General features: G+C 41.8%; 1 protein-coding gene across 1 annotated transcript in view; it reads right to left on the reverse strand.

The window, feature by feature from the left end:
- LOC126195339 (hemicentin-2-like) overlaps positions 1-23,619 on the reverse strand; it is a 323,554-nt gene that overhangs the window by 56,103 nt on the left and 243,832 nt on the right. The window contains exon 6 of the mRNA XM_049933914.1: positions 13,576-13,795. Coding sequence (XP_049789871.1) covers positions 13,576-13,795 — 220 coding nt within the window. The remainder of the gene's footprint in view (positions 1-13,575; positions 13,796-23,619) is intronic.

Below are 23,619 nucleotides of genomic sequence, written 5' to 3' on the forward strand. Positions count from 1 at the left end.
CATTTAGTGAAGTGATGAGTACTTTTGCTGGATAATAACTGGGATCCGTGAGGGTTTTCACTTTATCTTTTGAAACACATGATCGAAAATGCTATTGCCCCTATCGTATGGTACTATCAGTGAACAACGAGAAGAGGGACACAGACAAGTATTTTAATGTCAGACACGTCCAGTCAAACATGTATGGCTGCAAAGCACTGTGTATATATATAACGGGAAAACCCGTAGGCTACATGTGCTATTTGCCTCTCTTCAAAACACCTTAAAACAGAGTGGTGACAGTTCAGAAGTATTAAGGAAACTCCCTTCATGACAAACTAAGGAACCAATAACTAGTGGTAACCCATCAATAGATACTGAAATAATAATGGGGAATCGTAATGTGAGTGCCAACAAACGTGCAGGAACCGTGGAAGCATTGAAAAATTACAAGGAACCAACCGTAAGACCACTGGTAGCAGATAGTTCAGATGGTTCTGAGCACTATGGGACTTAACTGCTGAGGTCATCAGTCCCCTAGAACTTAGAACTACTTAAACCTAACTAACCTAAGGACATCACAAACATCCATGCCCGAGGCAGGATTCGAACCTGCGACCGTAGCGGTCGCGCGGATCCAGACTGTAGCGCCTAGAACCGCTCGGCCACACCGGCCGGCCACTGGTAGCAGAGAGCTGGTCATTTCCAATGAAGTAAACAGAGGTACCAACAAGGAGTACAGCCATAAACTGGAATAATTGTTGCTGGGAGCCAGCCGATGGACGTACAAGATGCAAAGAAAGAACCCCCCAATCTCTACAGGTCACAGGAACACGAAGAGACAAAGGGAAACGAGGAAAATACATAATAAATGGCTGAAAACTCATCGCAAGACATACAATGGCCCCAGTAAACAACTTTTCCACGAAGCAACATCACAACTGAAAAGAACCATTCTCAAGAATGAAGCAAGTAGCCTAACAGAAAAACGGACGAACGCACAACGACCCCTACAAATCCAAACGCCTGACACGTAAACAATGTGAAGACGAAGTACAGGCTCTCCGAAGACAAAACAAAATAGAAAAAAATTACGACTAAAAAAAAAGGGAACGAGTACAACCCGTCTACAACGATATTGAAAGTCAAATGTCACGCTGAAATGAAAAGATGTGATGCAGAACCAACTGAAAACTCCAACATCATCCGGCCTAGTAACACTCGACATTGTCCAGATGAACCCCAGGAATATCGTATGATGCAAGATACCAAAGAAACAACAGGAAATGTGAATAGAATACAATCGTAGACGAAAATATAAAGTTTCAAGCAACCCCATATACCGCAGACGTAGAGAACGCTCTTGTACAAGAGACTCTTACATATAAAATTACTGAAATAATAGGATATTTTAGAAAAGTTCTTGTGGAATGTAAATACACTACTGGCCATTAAAAATGTTACACCACGAAGGTGACGTGCTACAGACTCGAAATTTAACCGCCAGGAAGAAGATGCTGTGATATGCAAATGATTAGCTTTTCAGAGCATTCACACAAGGTTGGCGCCGGTGGCGACACCTACAACGTGCAGACATGAGGATAGTTCCAACCGATTTCTCATACACAAACAGCAGTTGACCGGCGTTTCCTGGTGAAACGTTGTTGTGATGCCTCGTGTAAGGAGGAGAAATACGTACCATCATGTTTCCGAGTTTGATAAAGGTCGGATTGTAGCCTATCGCGAATGCGGTGTATCGTATCGTAACATTGCTGCTCGCGTTGGTCGAGATCCAATGACTGTTAGCAAATATGGAATCTGTGGGTTCATGAGTGTAATACGGAACGCCGTGCTGGATCCCAACGGCCTCGTATCATTAGCAGTCGAGATGACAGTTATCTCATCTGCATGGCTGTAACGGATCGTGCAGACACGTCTCGATCCCTAAGTCAACAGATGGGGACGTTTGCAAGACAACAATCATCTGCACGAACAGTTCTATGACGTTTGCAGCAGCATGGACTATCAGCTCGGAGGCCATGGCTGCGGTTACCCTTGACGCTGCATCACAGACAGGAACGCCTGCGATGGTGAATTCAACGAGGAACCTGGGTGCAGGAATGGCAAAACGTCATTTTTTCGGACGAATCCAGGTTCTGTTGACAGCATCATGATGGTCGCATCCATGTTTGGTGACATCGCGGTGTACTCTCATCGGACGCGTGTATTCGTCATCGCCATTCTGGCGTATCATCCGACGTGATGGTATGGGGTGCCAATGGTTACTCGTGTCAGTCACCTCTTGTTCGCATTGACGGCACTTTGAACAGTGGACGTTACATTTCAGATGTGTTACGACCCGTGGCTCTACCCTTCATTTGATCCCTGCGAAACCCTTAATTTCAGCAGGATAATGCACGAACGGATGTTGCAGGTCCGCTACTGGCCTTTCTGGATACAGAAAATGTTCGACTGCTGCCCTGGCCAGCAAATGCTGGTGATCTCTCACCAACTGAAAACGTCTGGTCAATGGTGACCGAGCAACTGGCTCGTCATAACACGCCAGTCACTACTCTTGATGAACTGTGGTATCGTGTTGAAGGTGCATGGGCTGTTGTACCTGTACACGCCATCCGTTTGACTCAATGCCCAGGCATACCAAGGCCGGTATTACGGCCTGTGGTGATTGTTTTGGGTACTGATTTCTCAGGATCTATGCACCCAAATAGCGTGAAAATGTAATCACATGTCAGTTCTAGTATAATATATTTGTCCAATGAATACCCGTTTATCACCTGCATTTCTTCTTGCTGTAGAAATTTTAATGGCCAGTAGTGTACTTTACGACTAAAGGAGCCCATTCACAGAAATGTAAAAACGTTCAGTTGTCGATAGACACACACAAATGTGCTTTCCTTCTTTTGTGTGCGCCTAACGAGAACTGAACGCTTCTGATTTTCGGTGAGTGGTCTTCTTTAATCCTAAAGTATTTATAAAATTACCGGAAATGACGCAATTACCGATATCGGGTGTGAGAGCGGAACTGTTATTCAATGCAAACGAGGTAATCAATATATGACAGAAACGCTACTCAAACCGGGAAGTGGACTCGCCATAAACATTCACGATTAATCATAAATTTATATGCTCCCATGGGCAGCGGCGTTCGCATGCAGGGAAGTGAATTTTTCAAATCAGAATTTGTAAATTTAATAATATGTCCTTACAGCAAAATTATTAACGAAGGCGATTTCAACTGCGTCTTAATCAGTTTTGACGAAACTCCCTGTTTTAATTTCTACCATGAGCTCTATAAAAGTCGGGCTGAAATTAATGTATACCTAGATATTCATTTATCTCAGTATCGCCGCTTTCAGGTGTATCTGATTAAGTTTCTAGGGCGAGGAGCATGGCAGATGAAGAGAGAACTCCTAAACAAAATGGAAGAACAGAAAACTGTGGCGTTCATCTGGAACAAGTGCCCACGCATGCAAAACTGGTGACTTGGTCAAAAATGTCTAATTCATTTTGTGAAGGGAGAGCGTACTGGGGGAGAAGGGCACTATTTTAAGGTTCTACGGAAGTTACGTAACAATACAATGTGACTGACAGGCAGCATTACAGCAATTAGGTGCATTAAAGCAAAAACACCGCACTTACCAGACATTTTATGGAAGGTGCAGGAATAGGTTAAGCAGCCAGAGCGAGATAACGAGTGAAGCTGTTTCCATATACGACATCAAAAGGGAAAGGAGAATGGCCAAACAAATATCAACTATTTGTTAATAGACAACCAGGACATACAAAAAATACACAAATTTCAGTTAACTACTACATCGCACTATATTTCACCGATATGTACGCTAAAACCCGAACAAACATGAACGTCAGATACATTTTATCAGACATCACAACCAGCACTAATCGAGAAGAGAACGTAAATATATTACAACTAGAATTGCAGACAGCACTTTTGGAGTCAGTGAAAAAGAAAGTAGCAGATCTGGATGGAAGCTGTCGAATTTCACTTCTTGTAGTTTATCGCCTCGCGACTGACAAGCACCTACACCTAAGTAATATCTCGTAATAATCTACCTTCACCCTTTTTTCTAAAAAAAAAAAAAAAAAGAAAAATATTGACGCTAGCTTTACTCAACATCGAATTTAAAATACTGATTCTAAAATACGACTGTTCAAGGACATTTCCCTAGTATATTCGGTCAATATCAAAACGTGCGGTATTGGACGCTCCATACTCTACAATTTCGACACACCTAACATGGACCATAAAATCAATGGCAGCCCTAGACTTTAACGATTCTGACTAAGTATGAAACCTTCACCACGACTTTCAATCAATGTCATTCGTAGAAGGGGATATCAGATAAGGTCGTTCAAATAATCCGACAGTGCGTATTTGTCACTCACTCAGTTTGCAAAATAATTATCCAAAGAACTCGACCAACACCGATCAAAAGAACAAAAACCGAGCGAGGTGGCGCAGTGGTTAGACACTGGACTCGCATTCGGGAGGACGACGGTTCAATCCCGCGTCCGGCCATCCTGATTTAGGTTTTCCGTGATTTCCCTAAATCGCTCCAGGCAAATGCCGGGATGGTTCCTTTCAAAGGGCACGGCCGAATTCCTTCCCCGTCCTTCCCTAACCCGATGAGACCGATGACCACGCTGTCTGGTCTCCTTCCCCAAAACAACCCCCAAAGAACAAAATTGTCCACTTTCTGTAACTTTTTATACAGTGAGAGTAGAAGAACTGGTGAGGAAGTTACATGAAAATCCACACTAGTCCGAACAATCAATACCAACTGCGTACGCCAAGCATATGAGAGTAATTTCTTACCGTCAGCGTCAAGGGTAATCTGCATACAACAAGAAGATCTTACTAAACCAATGCAATCGGTGCTGCTACAAGCCACCAAAAATCACAATTTTCCTGTTAGAACCGGTTAAGGTCTACATTTAACACACGTCAGTACAAACAACGCCAAGTAGGAAACAATTAGGGATGATTACAACGTATTGATAACGTAAAACTTGCAGGACAAACGCTATGACATCCAAACAGCAATGAACGAATACACGGCCAGAGGATTAGCCCTATTGCAGACGGTCGCTCTTCTGAACACGTGTATGGAGTAACGAATAATATTGCACTAACGTTTCCTATAACCAACGAAATTGCGTCCACTGTCGTAAGAAGCGGCGAATGATATACATGGAGAGGCGACATACTGAAGACACCATCCAGCAAGGCCAGTTTCCTGCTACTCTCATTTATTTATTTTTTAATACCCCAGGCCCCATATGAACGGCGGGGTCCTCTGTCAGTTGTACAGTAGTCGACTCTTCAGCTAAGAGTACTCAAAGATGTAACAAAGATGGTAAAAAAATATGAGAACTGTTTACGTATTTAATGAAAAAGATTAATGAAGGACAAATAAAGGGACGAAAAATATATACAGTTTAAAAAATAAAATTCCGATTAGGTGAAATTCTTCTCTGATAAAAGATCTGGAGCACTGCATTTTCACATAATGTCTGAAGGACCCACACTGCCGAAGAAGTACTATCTGAGGAGCGAATATGTTCCATAGAGGATGAGGGATGTGGCTGAAGAGATAGAGGTCTATTAGGTAGTGAACCCACAGAGGTGAGAGGTAGGAGGTGAAGCGGATAGTGGGGAAAGAGACGGTGGGAAAGACACAAGGTGAGGAGGAGTAATGGTGTGTGGGATGGGGAGTGGTACAAGAAGAAAGGAATAGGATCACATGAAGAGGACAAAGGAAAGAGGAGCTCTGATATGGAGTGGGATAGGTGGGGAAGGGTTCAAGTTGGTAGGTTGGATAAATATTGGGACGAATTTCAGTGTCAGGAAGCGGGAGTTGGTTGAAGCAGCGATGAGACGCGATATGGACTGTGCATAGGTGTAGAGACGGAAGGATGTGTTTGTGAAGGCCCGAAAGCGTAGCTGGGTTGGTGATGAGAGGCGAGACAGTGGAGTTACTGGAGCCTAGTTCCCTGATAGTATAGGTGATGCGTAGGTTTTCAGTGTAGGTATGGAGGGGTGGGAATTTGATAAGATGGTAGAGGATCCATGTGGGGAAAGGTAAACGGATAAGCAAAGCGAGACGGAGCGTATGGCCTTCGAGGATCTGGAGGACCTTATAGATTTTTAGTGGGGCAGATATCCTTGGAAAATTATTATAGCAGGGTGTCGGATCGGGATTTTGTAGGTGTGACGATAGTGGATGGGTGTAATCCCCAACTTCCGCCTGTTAGAAGTTTTAGTCTATTCCCAGTTTTCCGCTTATATAGGCACGATTGCAGTATCTGACACCGATCGCAGAGGGCCGAAACGCCGTGTGCTCCGAACGTGAACTGGGTAGCCAATGACAACTCTGTCCCACAGTGGGACCGAGTGACGTCAGTGGCGCGAGAGGGTGGAGCCTCGTTTGAATCTTCCGCTTCCACCAAGTCTCTACAAGCATCAAAGACCCGTCTCTCCTTTCTGTCGGCATAGAAAGCCCGTACCCGCGACCTACTAAGGCTGTTGTACCCTTGGTCTCTGCCTGTTGTTGCTTATTCTAAACTCTGGCGCCTCCTTTATAATGGAATCCCACAACGTTGACGTCTGAACTAACCGTAGTTTCTGTCGTTTTCCTGGTAATGGTAAACTATGGGAGACTTGTAAAGCTCCCTTTCTTTAACATGTCACTTGTGCTTCTTAAGACGAACTGCGATCGGTGTCAGATACTGCAATCGTGACTATAAATGACAAAATGGTAGATATCGAAATAGACGACACAGGGATAGAGAAACAATTAAAATCGCTCAAAATAGGAAACGCCGCTGGACCTGATGGGATTCCAGTTCGATTTTACACAGTGTACGCGAAGGAACTTGCCCCCCTTCTTCAGCGGTGTACCGTAGGTTTCTAGAAGAGCGTAGCGTTCCAAAGGATTGGAAAAGGGCACAGGTCATCCCCGTTTTCAAGAAGGGACGTCGAACAGTTGTGCAAAACTATAGACCTATATCTCTAACGTCGATCAGTTGTAGAATTCTGGAACACGTATTATGTTCGAGTATAATGACTTCTGGAGACTAGAAATCTACTCTGTAGGAATCAGCATGGGTTTCGAAAAAGACGGTCGTGTGAAATCCAGCGCGCGCTATTCGTACACGAGACTCAGACGGCCATAGGTTCCCAGGTAGATGCCGTGTTTCTTGCTTTCCGCAAGGCATTCGATACAGTTCCCCACAGTCGTTAAATGAACAAAGTAAGAGCATATGGACTATCAGACCAATTGTGTGACTGGATTGAAGAGTTCCTAGATACCAGAACGCAGCATATCATTCTCAATGGAGAGAAGTCTTCCGAAGTAAGAGTGATTTCAGGTGTGCCGCAGGGGAGTGTCATAGGACCGTTGCTATTCACAATATACAAAAATGACCTTGTGGATGACATCGGAAGTTCACTGAGGCTTTTTGCGGATGATGCTGTGGTATATCGAGATGTTGTAACAATGGAAAATTGTACTGAAATGCAGGAGGATCTGCGACGAATCGACGCATGGTGCAGGGAATGGCAATTGAATCTCAATGTAGACAAGTGAAATGAGCTGCGAATACATAGATAGATCCCATATCATTTAGCTACAATATAGCAGGTCAGCAACTGGAAGCAGTTAATTCCATAAATTATCTGAGAGTACGCATTAGGAGTGATTTAAAATGGAATGATCATATAAAGTTGATCGTTGGTAAAGCAGATGCCAGACTGAGATTCATTGGAAGAATCCTAAGGAAAAGCAATCCGAAAACGAAGGACGTAGGTTACAGTCCACTTGTTCACCCACTGCTTGAATACTGCTCAGCAGTGTGGGATCCGTACCAGATAGGGTTGATAGAAGAGACAGAGAAGATTCAACGGAGAGCAACGCGCTTCGTTACAGGATCATTTAGTAATCGCGAAAGCGTTACGGAGAAGATAGATAAACTCCAGTGGAAGACTCTGCAGGAGAGACGCTCAGTAGCTCGGTACGGGATTTTGTTAAAGTTTTAAGAGCATACCTTCACCAAAAAGTCAAGCAGTATATTGCTCCCTCCTACATATATCTCACGAAGAGACCATGAAGATAAAATCAGAGAGATTAGAGCCCACATAGAAGCATACCGACAATCCTTCTTTCCACGAACAATACGAGACTGGAATAGAAGGGAGAACCGATAGAGGTACTCAAGGTACCCTCCGCCACACACCGTCAGGTAGCTTGCGGTGTATGGATGTAGATGTAGATGTAGAAGGATGTGCCCTAATGAAAGACATATACTCGAAGGAAGACCAATGTAAACAGATTATTTTGCAGGTGGTGGCTCGAAACTGGTGTTGATCAGTATCAACTCCCTATGGGTACGTCCAACGCAGCTGACATTTGTTGCCAATGACTGATATGCCTCTCTCTAGAGTGTGATAAAAACGACAAACAAAACTGCTTTAAGTGTAACTTTTTTTTGACCAATCTTCTGACTGTCACAACTTCTTCGTCTCCGAGTAGCACTTGAAACCTACATCCTCAACTATTTGCTGAATATATTCGAATCTCTGTTTTGCTCTACAGTTTTTGCCTTCTACGGCTCCCTCTAGTACCGTGGAAGTCAGTCTGCCTTTTTTCACATTTTCTGCTTATTTCACGAACAAAACTATCCAGGAGTTTGGAAAGTCATCTCTCATGCTCTTACTCTTTTCACCTTGTGTTACAGAAGTTAACCTTTCCTTCTCACTGAAAAACCACGAATAAAATAAATTTCCGAACAAAAATGCTCCTCAGACATTGCTTGACGACATCTTTAAGACTGAAACAGTAGGTCCATACAGGTGTGGACTCAGTGAACTATATGTGCATCGTCGTTTTGTTTTATATAACGTGAGACAATCTTTGCTAGTAATTACTTTTCTCTGACGTTTAGTGTTGCGTTCAATAGACTAACGGAAGAACGGTACGAAAATATGCGCTGTACTGATAAAAATTAATTTGTGCATACCAAAATGACCTTAAGAGAAAAGTCTATTTTAATTAAACAAACTGTCTCTAAAGTTAGCGTCCCTACGTCGCCAAGGATAAGTAAGATAAATTACTGGAAATGTGTTATTTCACAGATGTTAATGGGTATTCATGAAAGCCAAAAATTGTATCGCCAGGAGCGGAGGTCATGAAACGTGCAGTATCATAAGTTTTGCGCTTTTACAGTATGGACAATAGGAAGTAGCGAGAATACTTGTGATGGATAAGTTTTCTTAAGATTTCCTTATTGATTTTCGATCTGGCTGCTTGTAGGTCTATATAGACCACGCAGTGTTAGCATTACATAATGACTTCCTGGCCCCAGAGCTAATGAAGAGCTGCAGGATTCTTCTCTCTTTTATTGCTGCAGCGATAGGCATGACAGATCAATCGCAACGTTCAGCGTGGAACGATGTCCTGGGCTCAAAACGGTAAATGTCATACCATAAGAGAAAGTATTTCACGTTAATCAAATGAAATGAAAAAACGATATTAGCAGGATAATTTTGTATCACCAAGTTAGAAAGTTGACCAAGTAGCCAACATATTGTGAATTGTTGCCAAGTTTCAGTTAAACTACCAGCAGGGACAACGCTTCCACAGCCAAAGTGTTTCTGGAGTGGGACGTTCTTGCTGCAAACATGCAGCGACAGTGGCTGCCAAGGCATTCACTGGAGTCTGAAATACCTTACTTATAGGACAACGTGATTTATTCCCATTTCCGTAATTAGTTCTGGAGATTAAAGTTAATAATAATACTCAGATGCACCGACTGCAAACGAACACCGTGAATCACTATGTCCCACCATTATTAGCATTATTTTTCTGCCATACACAGAATGAAAACTAAAGATCACATTCACCAAAAGCGATTCATATATTAGAATTATCTTCAGTAGTTGTACTCTAAAACTAATGAGCAGACAACACATAATCTGATTACTGTAGACAGAGAAACCTTTTTCATAAGAAAACTGTCGTGGGAAATATCCCCAAAACAGAGAAAACTCAAATGAAAAGACAACAATCATTGTAATAGAAGCAGCAATGTTTCAGTGTTGTGGTTGTTACGATGTAGTGTGCTGATAAATGTTAGCTGTCTTCTGAATCTAGACTTTGTAGTCAGCTGTCTAATTATGTACAGAAAATTATAGCCTTACCTGGTTTCTTTTACAGAAGAATATTTAGAAAGGGTATTTGTGTGAGTTATTAGAGTGGTAGTATTAACTATGTTTCAACTTTACTACTCTGATGTGTTTCGTCAAGGTGGGGGTAAGGACGAAGGGGTTTCAAAAATCCCTGCATTTGGCTCACATAACAAGTACAACTGTGCAACTGAGTGTGAAGTAAGACCGAAATGACAAACTTGATAAATATATAGCATACATTCTTTGATAACCAACTTCTAGTTTTGGGGATTTTTTTGAGAAAGGACTTATGGGATAACATCGCTGTAGCCTACAATAATAAATCTGCGAGTTTGTGCAAGGTTCTCTTTCTTGTCGGAAATAAAGAACTTCTTATACTTTTATTGGATTAACAGACAAGATACTACCATTTTGATCACTGTAGTTACGTGTTCAGCTCAACGGGGGACAGGAATGTCCTTTACGATCCACGCTATCGAACAAATGATTTTAATCCTATTTTTGTAATCGAGCGATTTATGTTGACGTAATCAGTATCTTCCACGGAACTTCATTGACCACGGGGTCCTAACTCTAGTTTCTGTTATATACCCTCATTATTCTTTATAACACCTTACAGGTGAAATAACATGTGGTGATTGTGCGATAATTCTTAGAGTTACGGTCCCAAGTTTTATTCGACAACGAAGGGGTTTTAATTTACAACACCAATGATCTTTGACTGGATTTGAAAAGTCAATAAACATTTAGTAAACTCATTTTCGAGAGAATGAGTGACGTGGTAGAAATTTTAATTGGTCCGTGGAGCACCCACTGGTTGTGCATCTCACTCTCCTTTTCAGCTGACGAATTCTTGCGTGTAAAGCACTTATTTACACACAGAATTAACAACAATGTCTTTTATACAACTACTTTCCGAACCAATTATCCGTCATTAATATTTGTTTCCTGTCTGAGCTTGAAATCTTGGTAGCGAATATAAAGGACTTACGCAAAGTTATCGTTTTCATCCGATTAAATGAGTTCCAGTTTTTGGTAGATTTGGCTATAAAACTGCACCACATAGAGCTGAAAAATTACAATTGATCTTTTTAGTAAATATAACGAAAATGAATGAGTGCGAAGCAAACAGTCCTGCCACTTAATACTGCTCTGTAAAGCGCATACGTATTACTTGACGAGGAAGCGTTGAGTAAATCCCCACTGCTGGAATGTGGCGAACGGGGCCACTTTTATGAATTAGAGAGTTTTTTAATTACAAGGCCCTCCATTTCCATCTTCGTAACTTCCCAGTTAGTATTTTATGAGTTAATTACAGAGCTTTTAACTAATTTCTTTTCTGACATCAAAATGAAAAATATCGAGAGGAGACATTCACACAGAGGCCAGTAGAAACAAACAGTACGTCCAGTTAACTTTAATCCGGATTTACAGTCATGATAGATTGGTTTTCGGTGTTAGCACTGTAGGAGTCATGTCTGGATAGCACTACATTGCTCATCGAATTCGTCACTGTAGTCTAATTTGTGTCGTGCTGTGTAACAGACGAGTGCTACTGATCCATACATTCTTTCGCGGCCTTAGGGAACACCTATGCAAACGGTACAAAGGAAGTATATCACTGTCTATTCAAATTTTGTTGGAAGAGGTTGGATCATCTTTCTAGCTGAAATGCGATATTTACATTACTTGAAACAAGTGCTATTCCCGAATAAGCCTCTTCGTAGTGAACCAGTGAAGTATTAGACTCACATTCACGAACAGCGCCGTTCTTTAACTACAGCAATAATCCATCACAATTCGCATACATCTAGAGTTTGCTCTCCTGTCGTGTCAATAATGTAACAGAAAACACCCTAATTGCAACCAAATGCGGCGACACAGAGATATTAGCACACATTGAAGGCTAAACGACCCTCGTTCTGCGATGAATTCGCGCACTTTTGCAACTTTTTTTTTTTTTTTTTTTTTTTACATTTTAGGCAGATTTGTCCCGTGAGCGAAACAGCATACATCTAGAGTTTGCTCTCCTGTCGTGTCAATAATGTAACAGAAAACACCCTAATTGCAACCAAATGCAGCGACACAGAGATATTAGTACACATTGAAGGCTAAACGACCCTCGTTCTGCGATGAATTCGCACACATTTGCAACGTATTTTTTTTTTTTTTTTTTTACATTTTAGGCAGATTTTTCCCGTGAGAGAAACAGCCACGCTGTACCCTAAGGCTGCGTACTATTTTGGAGAAAAGTGGATCGCCACAACGTAAGAATATGGGAAACGCAGCAACAACATACCCTTGAGGAGATCCTTCAGCTGGTATATTCCAGTACATGGTTTCCCATACGGATTTTACCGTCTGCGGCCCCCTGTATTATCATGGAAGTTATCTTAGCTAACCTAGCACCCTGTCCTGTCCCTTACTCTTGTCGTGTCGGAAATATCTGATATTTGAAAGTGAACTTTTTCCTTTGAGTTGAGAAACTTTAATATTTCACAGGTATGAGAGACACCTCGTGTTCTAAGTAGGCTAGCACGTCAGGTTTACTTACTAACAAAGCGTGTGGTCTCCATAAAGCTGCACTAACCGGGTCCAATGGTGGCAAAATTTAACGAAATATGTTAGAGATTTTTGACAACTGTTACAGCGACGGGGTCAGTTTTTACATTACCGTACGAAGAAAGCTGCATAACTCACAAAATCTAACAGTGAACTCTACCAGGTATAAACACGACAAAGAATTCAAATATATTCGATGGTTTTTTACTGAAGCAACGGTAACTGCATCAGAAACTAAGGCAAGACTGCATTCGAGAAAACATGCCATTAATCGCCTAAACCCAGTATTAAAATCTAGAAAATTATTATAAGAACCAAAACTAAGACTATATAAAACTTCAATAATACATGTAGTGCTATATGGTTGTTAAACCTGCAGCATAGGAGAAAATGACCGAGCCGGGTCATTGAGACCATCGGTCTCAGGAAAATATATGGACGAGACTGAGACTCAGTTACTGGAGAATGAAGAAGGCTCCACAGTAAATACTTAGAAAAACTATAGAAGGAGCCCAACATCGTTGTAGTGCTGGAAAGCAGAGGATTAAATGGGTGGAAGGAATGAATGGATGGAGTGAAAAAATACTTGGCGCAGCTGGGACTCTTGGAAAGCTGGAGACAGGTGACAGAAGTCAAGAACCGATAGAGAACCGTAACAGTGACGCCGCGTGGCCCTTAGGACCTGGTCGCATATCGTAAAGTAAGAAACAGAGAAATTATTATATGGTAGGACTGTAGAGCTTTCTACAAAAGTATCTGTCATTAAATTCTATCAGTATGTGTCAGCAGGTGTATCATGCACTCACCCTCCGACACGAAGACGTTGATTGTGTCGGTCTCGGCACCGGGCGCACCGCAGGTGTAGTTCCCGGAGTGGGCGGTCGTGGCCCGCGACACGACCAGCCTGGAGTGAGTTTTGGGTCCCGGCTCCGTGACCACGGAGACGCCGGGAGTCGAACCTACGCCTTCGACGCCCACCTCGCGGTCGTTGTGCCGCCAGAACACGTACTGCGGCGACAGAGGGCTCTGCGAAGTCAGGTGTGCAAAAAGTCACATTAGCTTCTGGGACTTAGTGCAATCCATTGAGATAGTTATTGGATGTCGATGTAGCTGCTTTAGATTCATTTCACTCTCGCTTACTGTATTACAGTTCCTAACATTTAAAAAAAAAATTTACCATAGCGTGGCAAGGCTTATTTTCATACTCATAATTTTTTTTAATGTTGTCATCAGATATTTCAGCGTGTTGGACTAGGGGGAGAACTGCAGAAGTTTACGTCTTGTGACCAGACTACCATGTTGGCGGCAAGTCTGGAGGCGAATTACGTTGCTAGCCCAGAGTAATACCTGGTTTCATGGCCGCTTGACCGACATGCCGCTGTCTGTGTACGAGAATGTTCTATGTCTCTCAAGTTCGTAATGTAAAGAGCTCCGCTAGTCGTCAGCCAAAACACTTTGAGCGAAAAGATTATTCTCGTTCTTTGTCTGTCTCATACCTATTATCGTTGTTGATATTAAGCATCTTTTTGTGTAAATGAATACTACGTTACTTTCGACGATTTCCCTTTCACTTTCAGCTTCATTAAGTCCGCAATACCTGTTAATAAGTAGGACTTCATTCAAATCCATTCCTCTCGGTCACTGAGCATCTTCAAAGTCATGAACAATGGGTGGATCTGAAATTGAGCATATTGTTAGTTAACCTATGACACACAATCCCTGTACTGATGACCATAGATGTCAAGTCCCATAGTGCTCAGAGCCATTTGAACCATTTGAACAATCCCTGTAATAATTAAAATTCAAATTCCCCTTTTTCCCCAGTCGGACGCCAAAACTCTTGCCGGATGTAGCACTGCGATAATCAAAAAAAGAAAAATAATATTGCATAAATATGAACAATCATATAAAAATTACAAACATATTGGTTTATAACTAATGTAACCATATTCAGTGATCAATGCTACAACGTATTACACAGTTAACAGTGGCGGTTCAGTAAATTTCAGGACATAATAAACAGAGGACGTAATAAACAGACATCGCTGCTTTATACCGGTACATCATCACTGTTGACAAGATGGGACACCTTTCAATCTGTGCCGATCAGATAGAAGTAAATGACAGTTAGTTTGCACATAGGTAACAAGTTGTAACTGTATACCGGACCTTACAACAATGAGGGACGCTCTGCAGTAACCGTAGTGAAATGCAGGGATTTGCCTTCGAGTCTCGTTGGAACTTCCAATCTTGTAATGCTCTTAACAGCGTATATTTAGATTATAATATTCCATTTCAGGGATGTAGTTTCACTTACATTATGTATGAAACTGTGGATGACGATGTATACAGAAACGTACATCGATAAACGGAGTTAAGAAACATATGGTGTTAGTATTTGAAAGAGGTTCAACACTTGAGTGGAACTAAACTAAAGGAGTAGTGAAACACCTGCTCGAAAATGGAGGCGAAAATGATAATGTACCGGTAACTTATGTATAAAAAGTGTCGTCGGATACAGGCTGAGAAACTTGAAAGAATATTGCATGGTAGATTGCTGTGAGAAATAATCGTTAAGAAGAGAATTCGATACGTTGCGCCGTTTGGGAGGTAATTAGCACTGAAGTTAACCAACCATGCCGTAACGCGAAAATTGAAGCGGGCCACCAAAAATGACGTCACCAAATGTGTTACTCGTCTGGTTTCCTAAAACCGAACAAGAGAGCGTGGCAACGATTGCGCATGGGGTGGTAGTAAGAATCAAAACCGAGCGAAAAGCTAAGCAGTCTCGTGGGCTATTATCTACGCCATGAGAACAACTGACAACCGCGGACAACCACCTGGTTCGCTAACTTGACTGCTAATTAACTCGGAAACGGTGTACCGTATCGAATTTTTTTCTTAAAAGTTATTTCTCAGCAAAACCTACCCTACAACAACCTTATAAGCATTTCCGACCACCCTGTATGCTTTCTGCTTTCGCTACCGGAATTTTACGATCTTAGAACAAGTCACCATAGAATGACAGTACACGAAACCACATTAGGCGTCAGCGCACTATGACATCTGCGTAGCATATCTGTACACTGCCTACTCCACATATGAACTAGCGTTATTTATGTTTCGTCTCGAATGCCAAAGTACATTTTAGAGGATCAATATGAATCACAGCGCAGTTCTAAGAGCCGACAGAATCCTCTAAGAAGATAGGATCCAAAGGAGGACCATAGTGTAATGGAATTTCCGACTAACGCTAATAATAAACAGTACGGTTCCAAATACGTTGAGTGCATGTATCTGCAGGTCGATCAACACACAATCTGTTACTACTGATTATTGTTCCAGAGATATGCACCCTCTTACAGCATCAAATGCAACCAGGATACAATCACCACTAACATTGAGGCGCATGTCAAGGTAGAAGAAAAAGAAAAGAATTTATGTAATATTCTAGGTAACGTATCTGGATCTCAGTTACGTTTCTGTGATGTAGAAACGTCCCCTTAGAAAAATTTATGAATTACTGTGCTGATAATCCTCTTATGTTATTTAATTTTCTAACAGCTGAGCAAACGTGAACGTACTCAGACATTTCTCTCTTTACTTATTCTGATCATCACTAAACTGACACACAATATTTTTAGCACAACGCAATCTGACTTTCAATAATCCCTACAAAAGAATGGTCCTGACTAACAATAACCTATACCTTTCATGAATCACTTACCTCACAAAAATCTTTCTTACTCGAACTACTGCAATACGGCGAGCGCCAATACTGCCAGCTAAATAAATGTTTCTAACTACTGAAGGCACTAACTACTGATAGGCTTAGTTAGCAAATGAAATATTTTGATAGAGAACAAACAATGTATTTACCTTAATAGTGTTCAAAAGTCATTATATATATATATATATATCAGTTCATGACATCCAGCCTTACAAATTTACTGTCTCTGATGGACATACGTCCAGATCATCTGCTCTCAAAACTCGGCCATCTCTCTCCCCACGTCCACCACTGCTAGCGGCTCACGTGCAACTGCACAACGCTACGTGCTGTTCACACCCAGCTGCCCAACACTACAATAGCAAATATTCCAACAATGCAAACCAGCCACAGACTGCCCACAGCACGGCCAGTGATTTTCATACAGAGCGCTACGTGGCGTTACCAGCATAAAAACCTAAACAGCATACTTAGAATGTGTTAATTAAAACTATTCCATTGTTAACATGGACCATGCAGTTTTCTTATGGGTATCACATATGCAAGCTCTCAGATGACTCTGCCAGGTTGCAGTTCTATCAATGGATTTTAAAACGGCACACTTCAGATTCCTCTACATCCTTACATATTATAAAGAGAGAGAGAGAGAGAGTGTGTAGAGAGTGGTTGTAGTTAAACTTTCACTACTTGAGAGAGCGTCCGTGAAAAACGAATGATCGTAGGAGAATGAAACATTGTTTAAACATTTTTAAAGACAAATGCAAGAGATACAAATTTTTTATTTTTACCTGAGTGTGTAACACCGGTCAACTGCGACCATGTCTAAGTTCCAATTTACAGACTCCGCTCAGTGTGACAACCTTCTTTATTCGCGAGTGTAAAGTTTGCACAGATTCAGTTTCACAATCATTCGCATCGCTTTTCGAAAGGCGCACCATGGAGATTTCAACTGTCGTGATGCAGCTGGTGCACTGCTTGAAGATCGCACAGTACTTCCAGCTTTCTCAGCCATTGCACAGAAACGTCATCAACAATTTTCGGCGCAATGGGCCGACGGCATCACCCCCTTCCCCTCTTCACAGATCGCTGATTAATTCGAACTTCCGAATCATGTTCTTCAACCCAAGTGAGGAAAGAGGGCCTCTCCGTGTTCCTTTATTGCGTCGATACTCGTGAAAAGCAGCAGCACTACTGTTTTTATAAAAGAGCTTCACGAGCGAAGCCCTACTCACCTTGTCCAGATCCATGTTGACTGTCTGCAACTGCAATGCATACTGACGCTTGTGTTTAAACCCTACGTGGGCGTACCAGTACTCCCGCCTAACGGCAACTCGCGACTAACACTGCTAAAGATGCAAATCCTGCAGCGCACGGTCTGAACCTCATTGCAATACAGTTAGTTACCTACATGGTAAATAGTTCTGCATCTACAGTGGCTCAAGTAGCGCAACTTTAATTATACCCACCCTTCATATCACACTCTTCCCTGCCTCGCCGTTGCGCGTAGCTTATAGGTAGTGAGGGTATCTGCTACCACCGCGGGCAAGAATCGATAGCGAAACTCGCTAATTGTGCTCAGAGGGCCTTTGAACACCGGAAATTAATGCCTACCCACGCACACTACGGGAACGGTGCGCGGGGAGGCCTGCGTCGCTGCCGAGTTGCCAAGAACCTGGTGAGGTAACTCTTCGGTAACACCTCCACTGCTTCCTGTCTCCCCCTTACTGCGTTAATTACACACCCTGAGAGGTTGTTCCTTAGAAGGGAAAGTATAATGATAATCAAGATCGTTTCCACAGTTTGCTTTGCTGCTGTTGCGACCTTCGGCCCGAGGACTAGTTATTGCAGCTCTCCGTGCTAGGGAGCAAGCCTTTTCACTCCCGCGTTACTGCAGCCCAGATTCGTTAGAATCTGCTTACTGTAGTCAGCATCAGCAACATTTTCAAGAACAACGGGAAAATAACACACAACCGCCTGCTGGTAAAATACTTGATTTATACTTATACAACCAATTTCAGTCGTCTGCCATCATCACGTTCATGAAGTATCGACAGCATTAAATGGTTCAAACGGCTCTGAGCACTATGGGACTTAACTTCTCAGGTCGTCAGTCCCCTAGAACTTAAAACTACTTAAACCTAACTAGCCTAAGGACATCACACACATCCATGCCCGAGGCAGGATTCGAACCTGCGACCGCAGCGGTGGCGCGGTTCCAGATGTAGCGCCTAGAACCGCTCGTCCATCCCGGCCGGCTCCACAGCATGATGTGGGCGAAAAATATAATCGTTATCGTCACGTATGTTTTTCCCAACATGACGCTGTGAATACTTTTATAATGCTGAATTTTAGTTGGATGAACAAAATTCTGTGAATATTGATAGGTGTCATGTTGTAAGTAGGCTGTTTAGGTTTTTTTGTTGGTAACGCCACGTAGTGCTCTGTATGAAAATCACTGGCTGTACTGTGTGCCGTCTGTGGCTGGTTTGCATTGTTGTTTGCTATTGTAGTGTGGGGCAGCTGGATGTTAACAGCGCGTAGCGAAGCGCAGTTGGAGGTGAGCCGCCGGTAATGGTGGATGTGGGGAGAGAAATGGCGGAGTTTTGAGAGTGTGTCCATCAGAGACAGTAAATTTGTAAGACTGGATGTCATGAACTGATATATACATTATGACTTTTGAACACTATTAAGGTAAATACATTGTTTGTTCTCTATCAAAATCTTTCATTTGCTAACTATGCCTATCAGTAGTTAGTGCCTTCCGTAGTTTAAATCTTTTATTTAGCTGGCAGTATTGGCGCTCGCTCTATTGCAGTAGTTCGAGCAACGAAGATTTTTGTGAGGTAAGTGATTTGTGAAAGGTATAGGTTAATGTTAGTAAGGGCCATTCTTTTGTAGGGATTTTTGAAAGTCAGATTGCGTTGCGCTAAAAATATTGTGTGTCAGTTTAGTGTTGATCAGAATAGGTAAAGAGCGAAATGTCTGAGTACGTTCAGTTCTGCTCAGCTGTTTAAAAATCAAATAATGTAAGAGGTTTATCAGCACAGTACTTCATAAATTTTTCTAAGGGGACGTTTCAATGTATAATTCTGATATATGAATTTTTGGTAACTGAATAATTTGTGAGCGAGCAGCGATGTTGTAAGCTGTATTGCAGAAGTTAATGATGGGTGTCATATATGTTTTGGTTCATGAATGTTTGGTATCTGAACCGACTGTGAGCGAGCAGCGATGTTGTAAGCTGTATCGCCGATGTTATGTGAGTATCTTGGAGTTCAGCTCCGTTAGAGTTAGGCAAGTGAGGAAGCTATGCCAATATTGTGATTCAAATTTAATGTTTCAATTTATCATTCTGTTCAATCGCCATAATTATGAAACTGACTTATGAAGGAAGAAATCTAATGGAATGACAGGTAAATACAATAATACTGTTACTTTTCTCACTATTTCTGCGGCATCGAACTAACTTGGTAATGCCGGTCGGGGTGGCAGAGCGGTTCTAGGCTACGGTCGCAGATTCGATTCCTGCCTCGGGCATGGATGTGTGTGATGTCCTTAGGTTAGTTAGGTTTAAGTAGTTCTAAGTTCTAGGGGACTGATGACTTTAGAAGTTAAGTCTCATAGTGCTCACAGCCATAACTTGATTACTGTACTGAAAGTTGTTAGATTTGAGAGATAGGGAAGTGTATTGTTTGGATGATAAAAAGTGCATTCAATTTAAAATCTGCCTTGCGCACTTTTTCTCAATATATAAAAAAAAATGTATTGTCATTTTTGCCCATATTTCATTTTCTTACCGAACTTCCTCTTACAATTCTTTTTAATGGATAGCCAACCGAGTATGTTCGATAAACAGCTCGATTTGCAATTAACAGAGAAGTCATAGCACTTCTCGTGCGTCTCTGTCTAGATACAATAATTTGCAGCCTTAGCATACTGGCGCGCAAGACAGATCAGTACCGCAATGCGTTATCCAGATTTGCGCACAACTGAGGTGAGGAGAAAATATTATGATTTATTTATTTATTCAATCAGGGCCAACTTGCGTTGTTCATTTTTTGTGAACATATTTTGCAAAGTCAATTACTCTAGGTTTCATTTACAAGTTAATTATTCAGGCAGTTTATACTGTTCAAAATTGTTGCAGTGAGATTGGTAAATTTTACAGTTTGAAAGACTTCCCTTTTCATTACGACAATTAATTACTTTTACAGTGCTGCTTGTCTTTCATTACGACAGTTCATTTATCATCACAGCGCTGGGTTACAATCAAAAACAGAGTATTTCAGATATACAGGGTGATTCAAAAAGAATGCCACAACTTTAAAAATGTGTATTTAATGCAAGAAACATAATATAACCTTCTGTTATACATCATTACAAAGAGTATTTAAAAAGTTTTTTTTCACTCAAAAACAAGTTCAGAGATGTTCAATATGGCCCCCTCCAGACACTCGAGCAATATCAACCCGATACTCCAACTCGTTCCACACTCTCTGTAGCATATCAGGCGTAACAGTTTGGATAGCTGCTGTTATTTCTCGTTTCAAATCATCAATGGTGGCTGGGAGAGGTGGCCGAAACACCATATCCTTCATCTGTTTCCATTTGAGCAAGGATAAAATCACAGAAATCGATTCTTTTAATCTTATCAGCTGCAGACAGTGCTTGAACCAATTTCAGACGATAAGGTTTCATAACTAACCTTTTTTGTAGGACTCTCAATACAGTTGATTGTGGAATTTGCAGCTCTCTGCTAGCTCTGCGAGTCGATTTTCCTGGGCTGCGAACAAATGCTTGCTGGATGCGTGCTACATTTTCATCACTCGTTCTCGGCCGTCCAGAACTTTTCCCTTTGCACAAACTCCCATCCTCTGTAAACTGTTTATACCAACGTTTAATACACCACCTATCAGGAGGTTTAACACCATACTTCGTTCGAAATGCACGCTGAATAACTGTCGTCGATTCACTTCTGCCGTACTCAATAACACAAATAGCTCTCTGTTGAGCGGTCGCCATCTTAGCATCAACTGACGCTGACGCCTAGTCAACAGCGCCTCAAGCGAACAAATGTACAACTAAATGAAACTTTATAGCTCCCTTAATTCGCCGACAGATAGTGCTTAGCTCTGCCTTTTGTCGTTGCAGGGTTTTAAATTCCTAAAGTTGTGGTATTCTTTTTGAATCACCCTGTATTTTTTTTCATTTAGATAACTTTCACTTCATTTACATTTATTCAGATAACTTTCAAAATGAACTACGGTAACCCTGAAATTTGACTAAGTGACGTGACTCTACAGGTTGATGTAGCTAAATGAGTACAAGCTTGAGGATACGGTATCTGATAAGACAAGGAGCGCAAAATATCATAGGGACATATGGCCGGAAATGAGTTCTATGTGCCCACTTGAGGATGGAGATAAAAGATACTTCAATAATTGAAAGCACTAACATGAAAACATTAGGCAACCGGTAATGTTCTGTCTGTAGTAGTGTTTCAGCACTACATTCTAGAGCAGGGCCAGCCAGGGTGTGCCAAACCACGTGCGTGCCTATAGCACGGGGCGCGGGCCAAAGCTCGATTTTGCTCGGTCCTCCTCGGAAGCACCTGCCACGTCACGTCATTTAATTTAGTATTGCGGTGTAGCATTTTTCGGTCGGCACAACTCTATTCAGCTCGGCAGAATCGTGGTGGCAGTGCTGTTTACCTCATCTGTTTGTTTGTAGTATGAGGGACGTTCACAGTGGCATTTTGCACAAAAAAGTCAGCCTAGCGATCCATCGTCACAACCTTTAAAAATGAATTTTAGTGACACACGAGAAGGATGAGAATTCTGAATAATTGTTATACAGGAGCATAAGCGTGGGGTACTGCAAATTTGCAATGAAATAATATTGCGGTACCACGCAGAAAGTATTTAAAGGTTTAGTTTTTGATGTAGGAGCAAAGTATTATCCCCATTGCTAGACGGGATTCATTATTCGTAACACCGGGAATCACTTTGTTCGCTGGAATCAAGTTATTTTCTACTTTACACCACTCGGATGTTACGCGCATTGGCATAATCGGAAGACTGATGTTGGACCAAACTGACGATCAGGTTGTTTGCGGCGATCGTCTACTGTTAATTCAATCAACTATGGATGAAGCCCGACCAACATTCATTACATGCAGTGAGTGAAAACACTATTGAGAATGGCTAGCTATAGATGAAATCTAGATCTGCACGATAAAATTTAAAAAGGACGACTGATCCCATCAATCTATAATTTAGAAGGCAAACAACTGTTACAGTTTCTTCGCCATCATAGAGGGAAGCGAATAAACTTGGGCTATGTAATAAGCTTTGAGTAAGACATACGCATCCAGTATTCGGACTTTGCAGAGTAATAGAACGCCTTTCATGCTCTAGTGTTGCTCCATAAACTTTTTACGTTAACAGACTTCCAGCTGAGCGTCGCCATTTTTACTGGACAATAATGAATGATGATACCGAGAGAGGTAGGCCGATCCACTGCAGTAGCCCATAGAACAATTACGTCATCTAAACCTCACAAAGTAAGAAAACTAAGTAGTGCACCAGAGCTCCGACACTAATCATCGATTACAGTCGAGATATCTCTACAGGTTTGCAGAGTAGAACCTTCACGTCCTCCGCATAGCACGTAGTCTCATCCTTTCAGCTGGGACGCCAGCATTCGAAGTAAGAGCTCCAGTCGGACACATACAAAGTTATTGGCAGCTGTCTTCCTTGAAGCACTCCCTGAAGATTATTTATCGGGGGTGTCCAGTTGGCCATTAACAACCACCAAAGCTGAAACATCCGTAAACAAACTTGAGAGAACTCGCCGTGTGTCAACAGCAAAGCGAACAGTCTACAGAAACCGAAATAAAAGGGCGTAATTTAACTTCCGTCGTCACAGTCTTGCAATTAAAGTTTAAGAAAGTAATTGGGCGAAAACTGTCAGCGGCAGACGGTCCAGGGATTTAAAATAATTTTCAAAACTTTGAACCAGGTCGGCACTACTGTCTCCTGTAGTACTTAATTCAAAAGGGACGTAAAGGTAGCGACCAACAAAGGCCAAAAACGCACATAAAATGACTTGGGAAGTTTCA

Source organism: Schistocerca nitens, chromosome 7 (genome assembly GCF_023898315.1).
Source record: "Schistocerca nitens isolate TAMUIC-IGC-003100 chromosome 7, iqSchNite1.1, whole genome shotgun sequence".
NCBI classification, from domain to species: Eukaryota; Metazoa; Arthropoda; class Insecta; order Orthoptera; family Acrididae; genus Schistocerca; species Schistocerca nitens.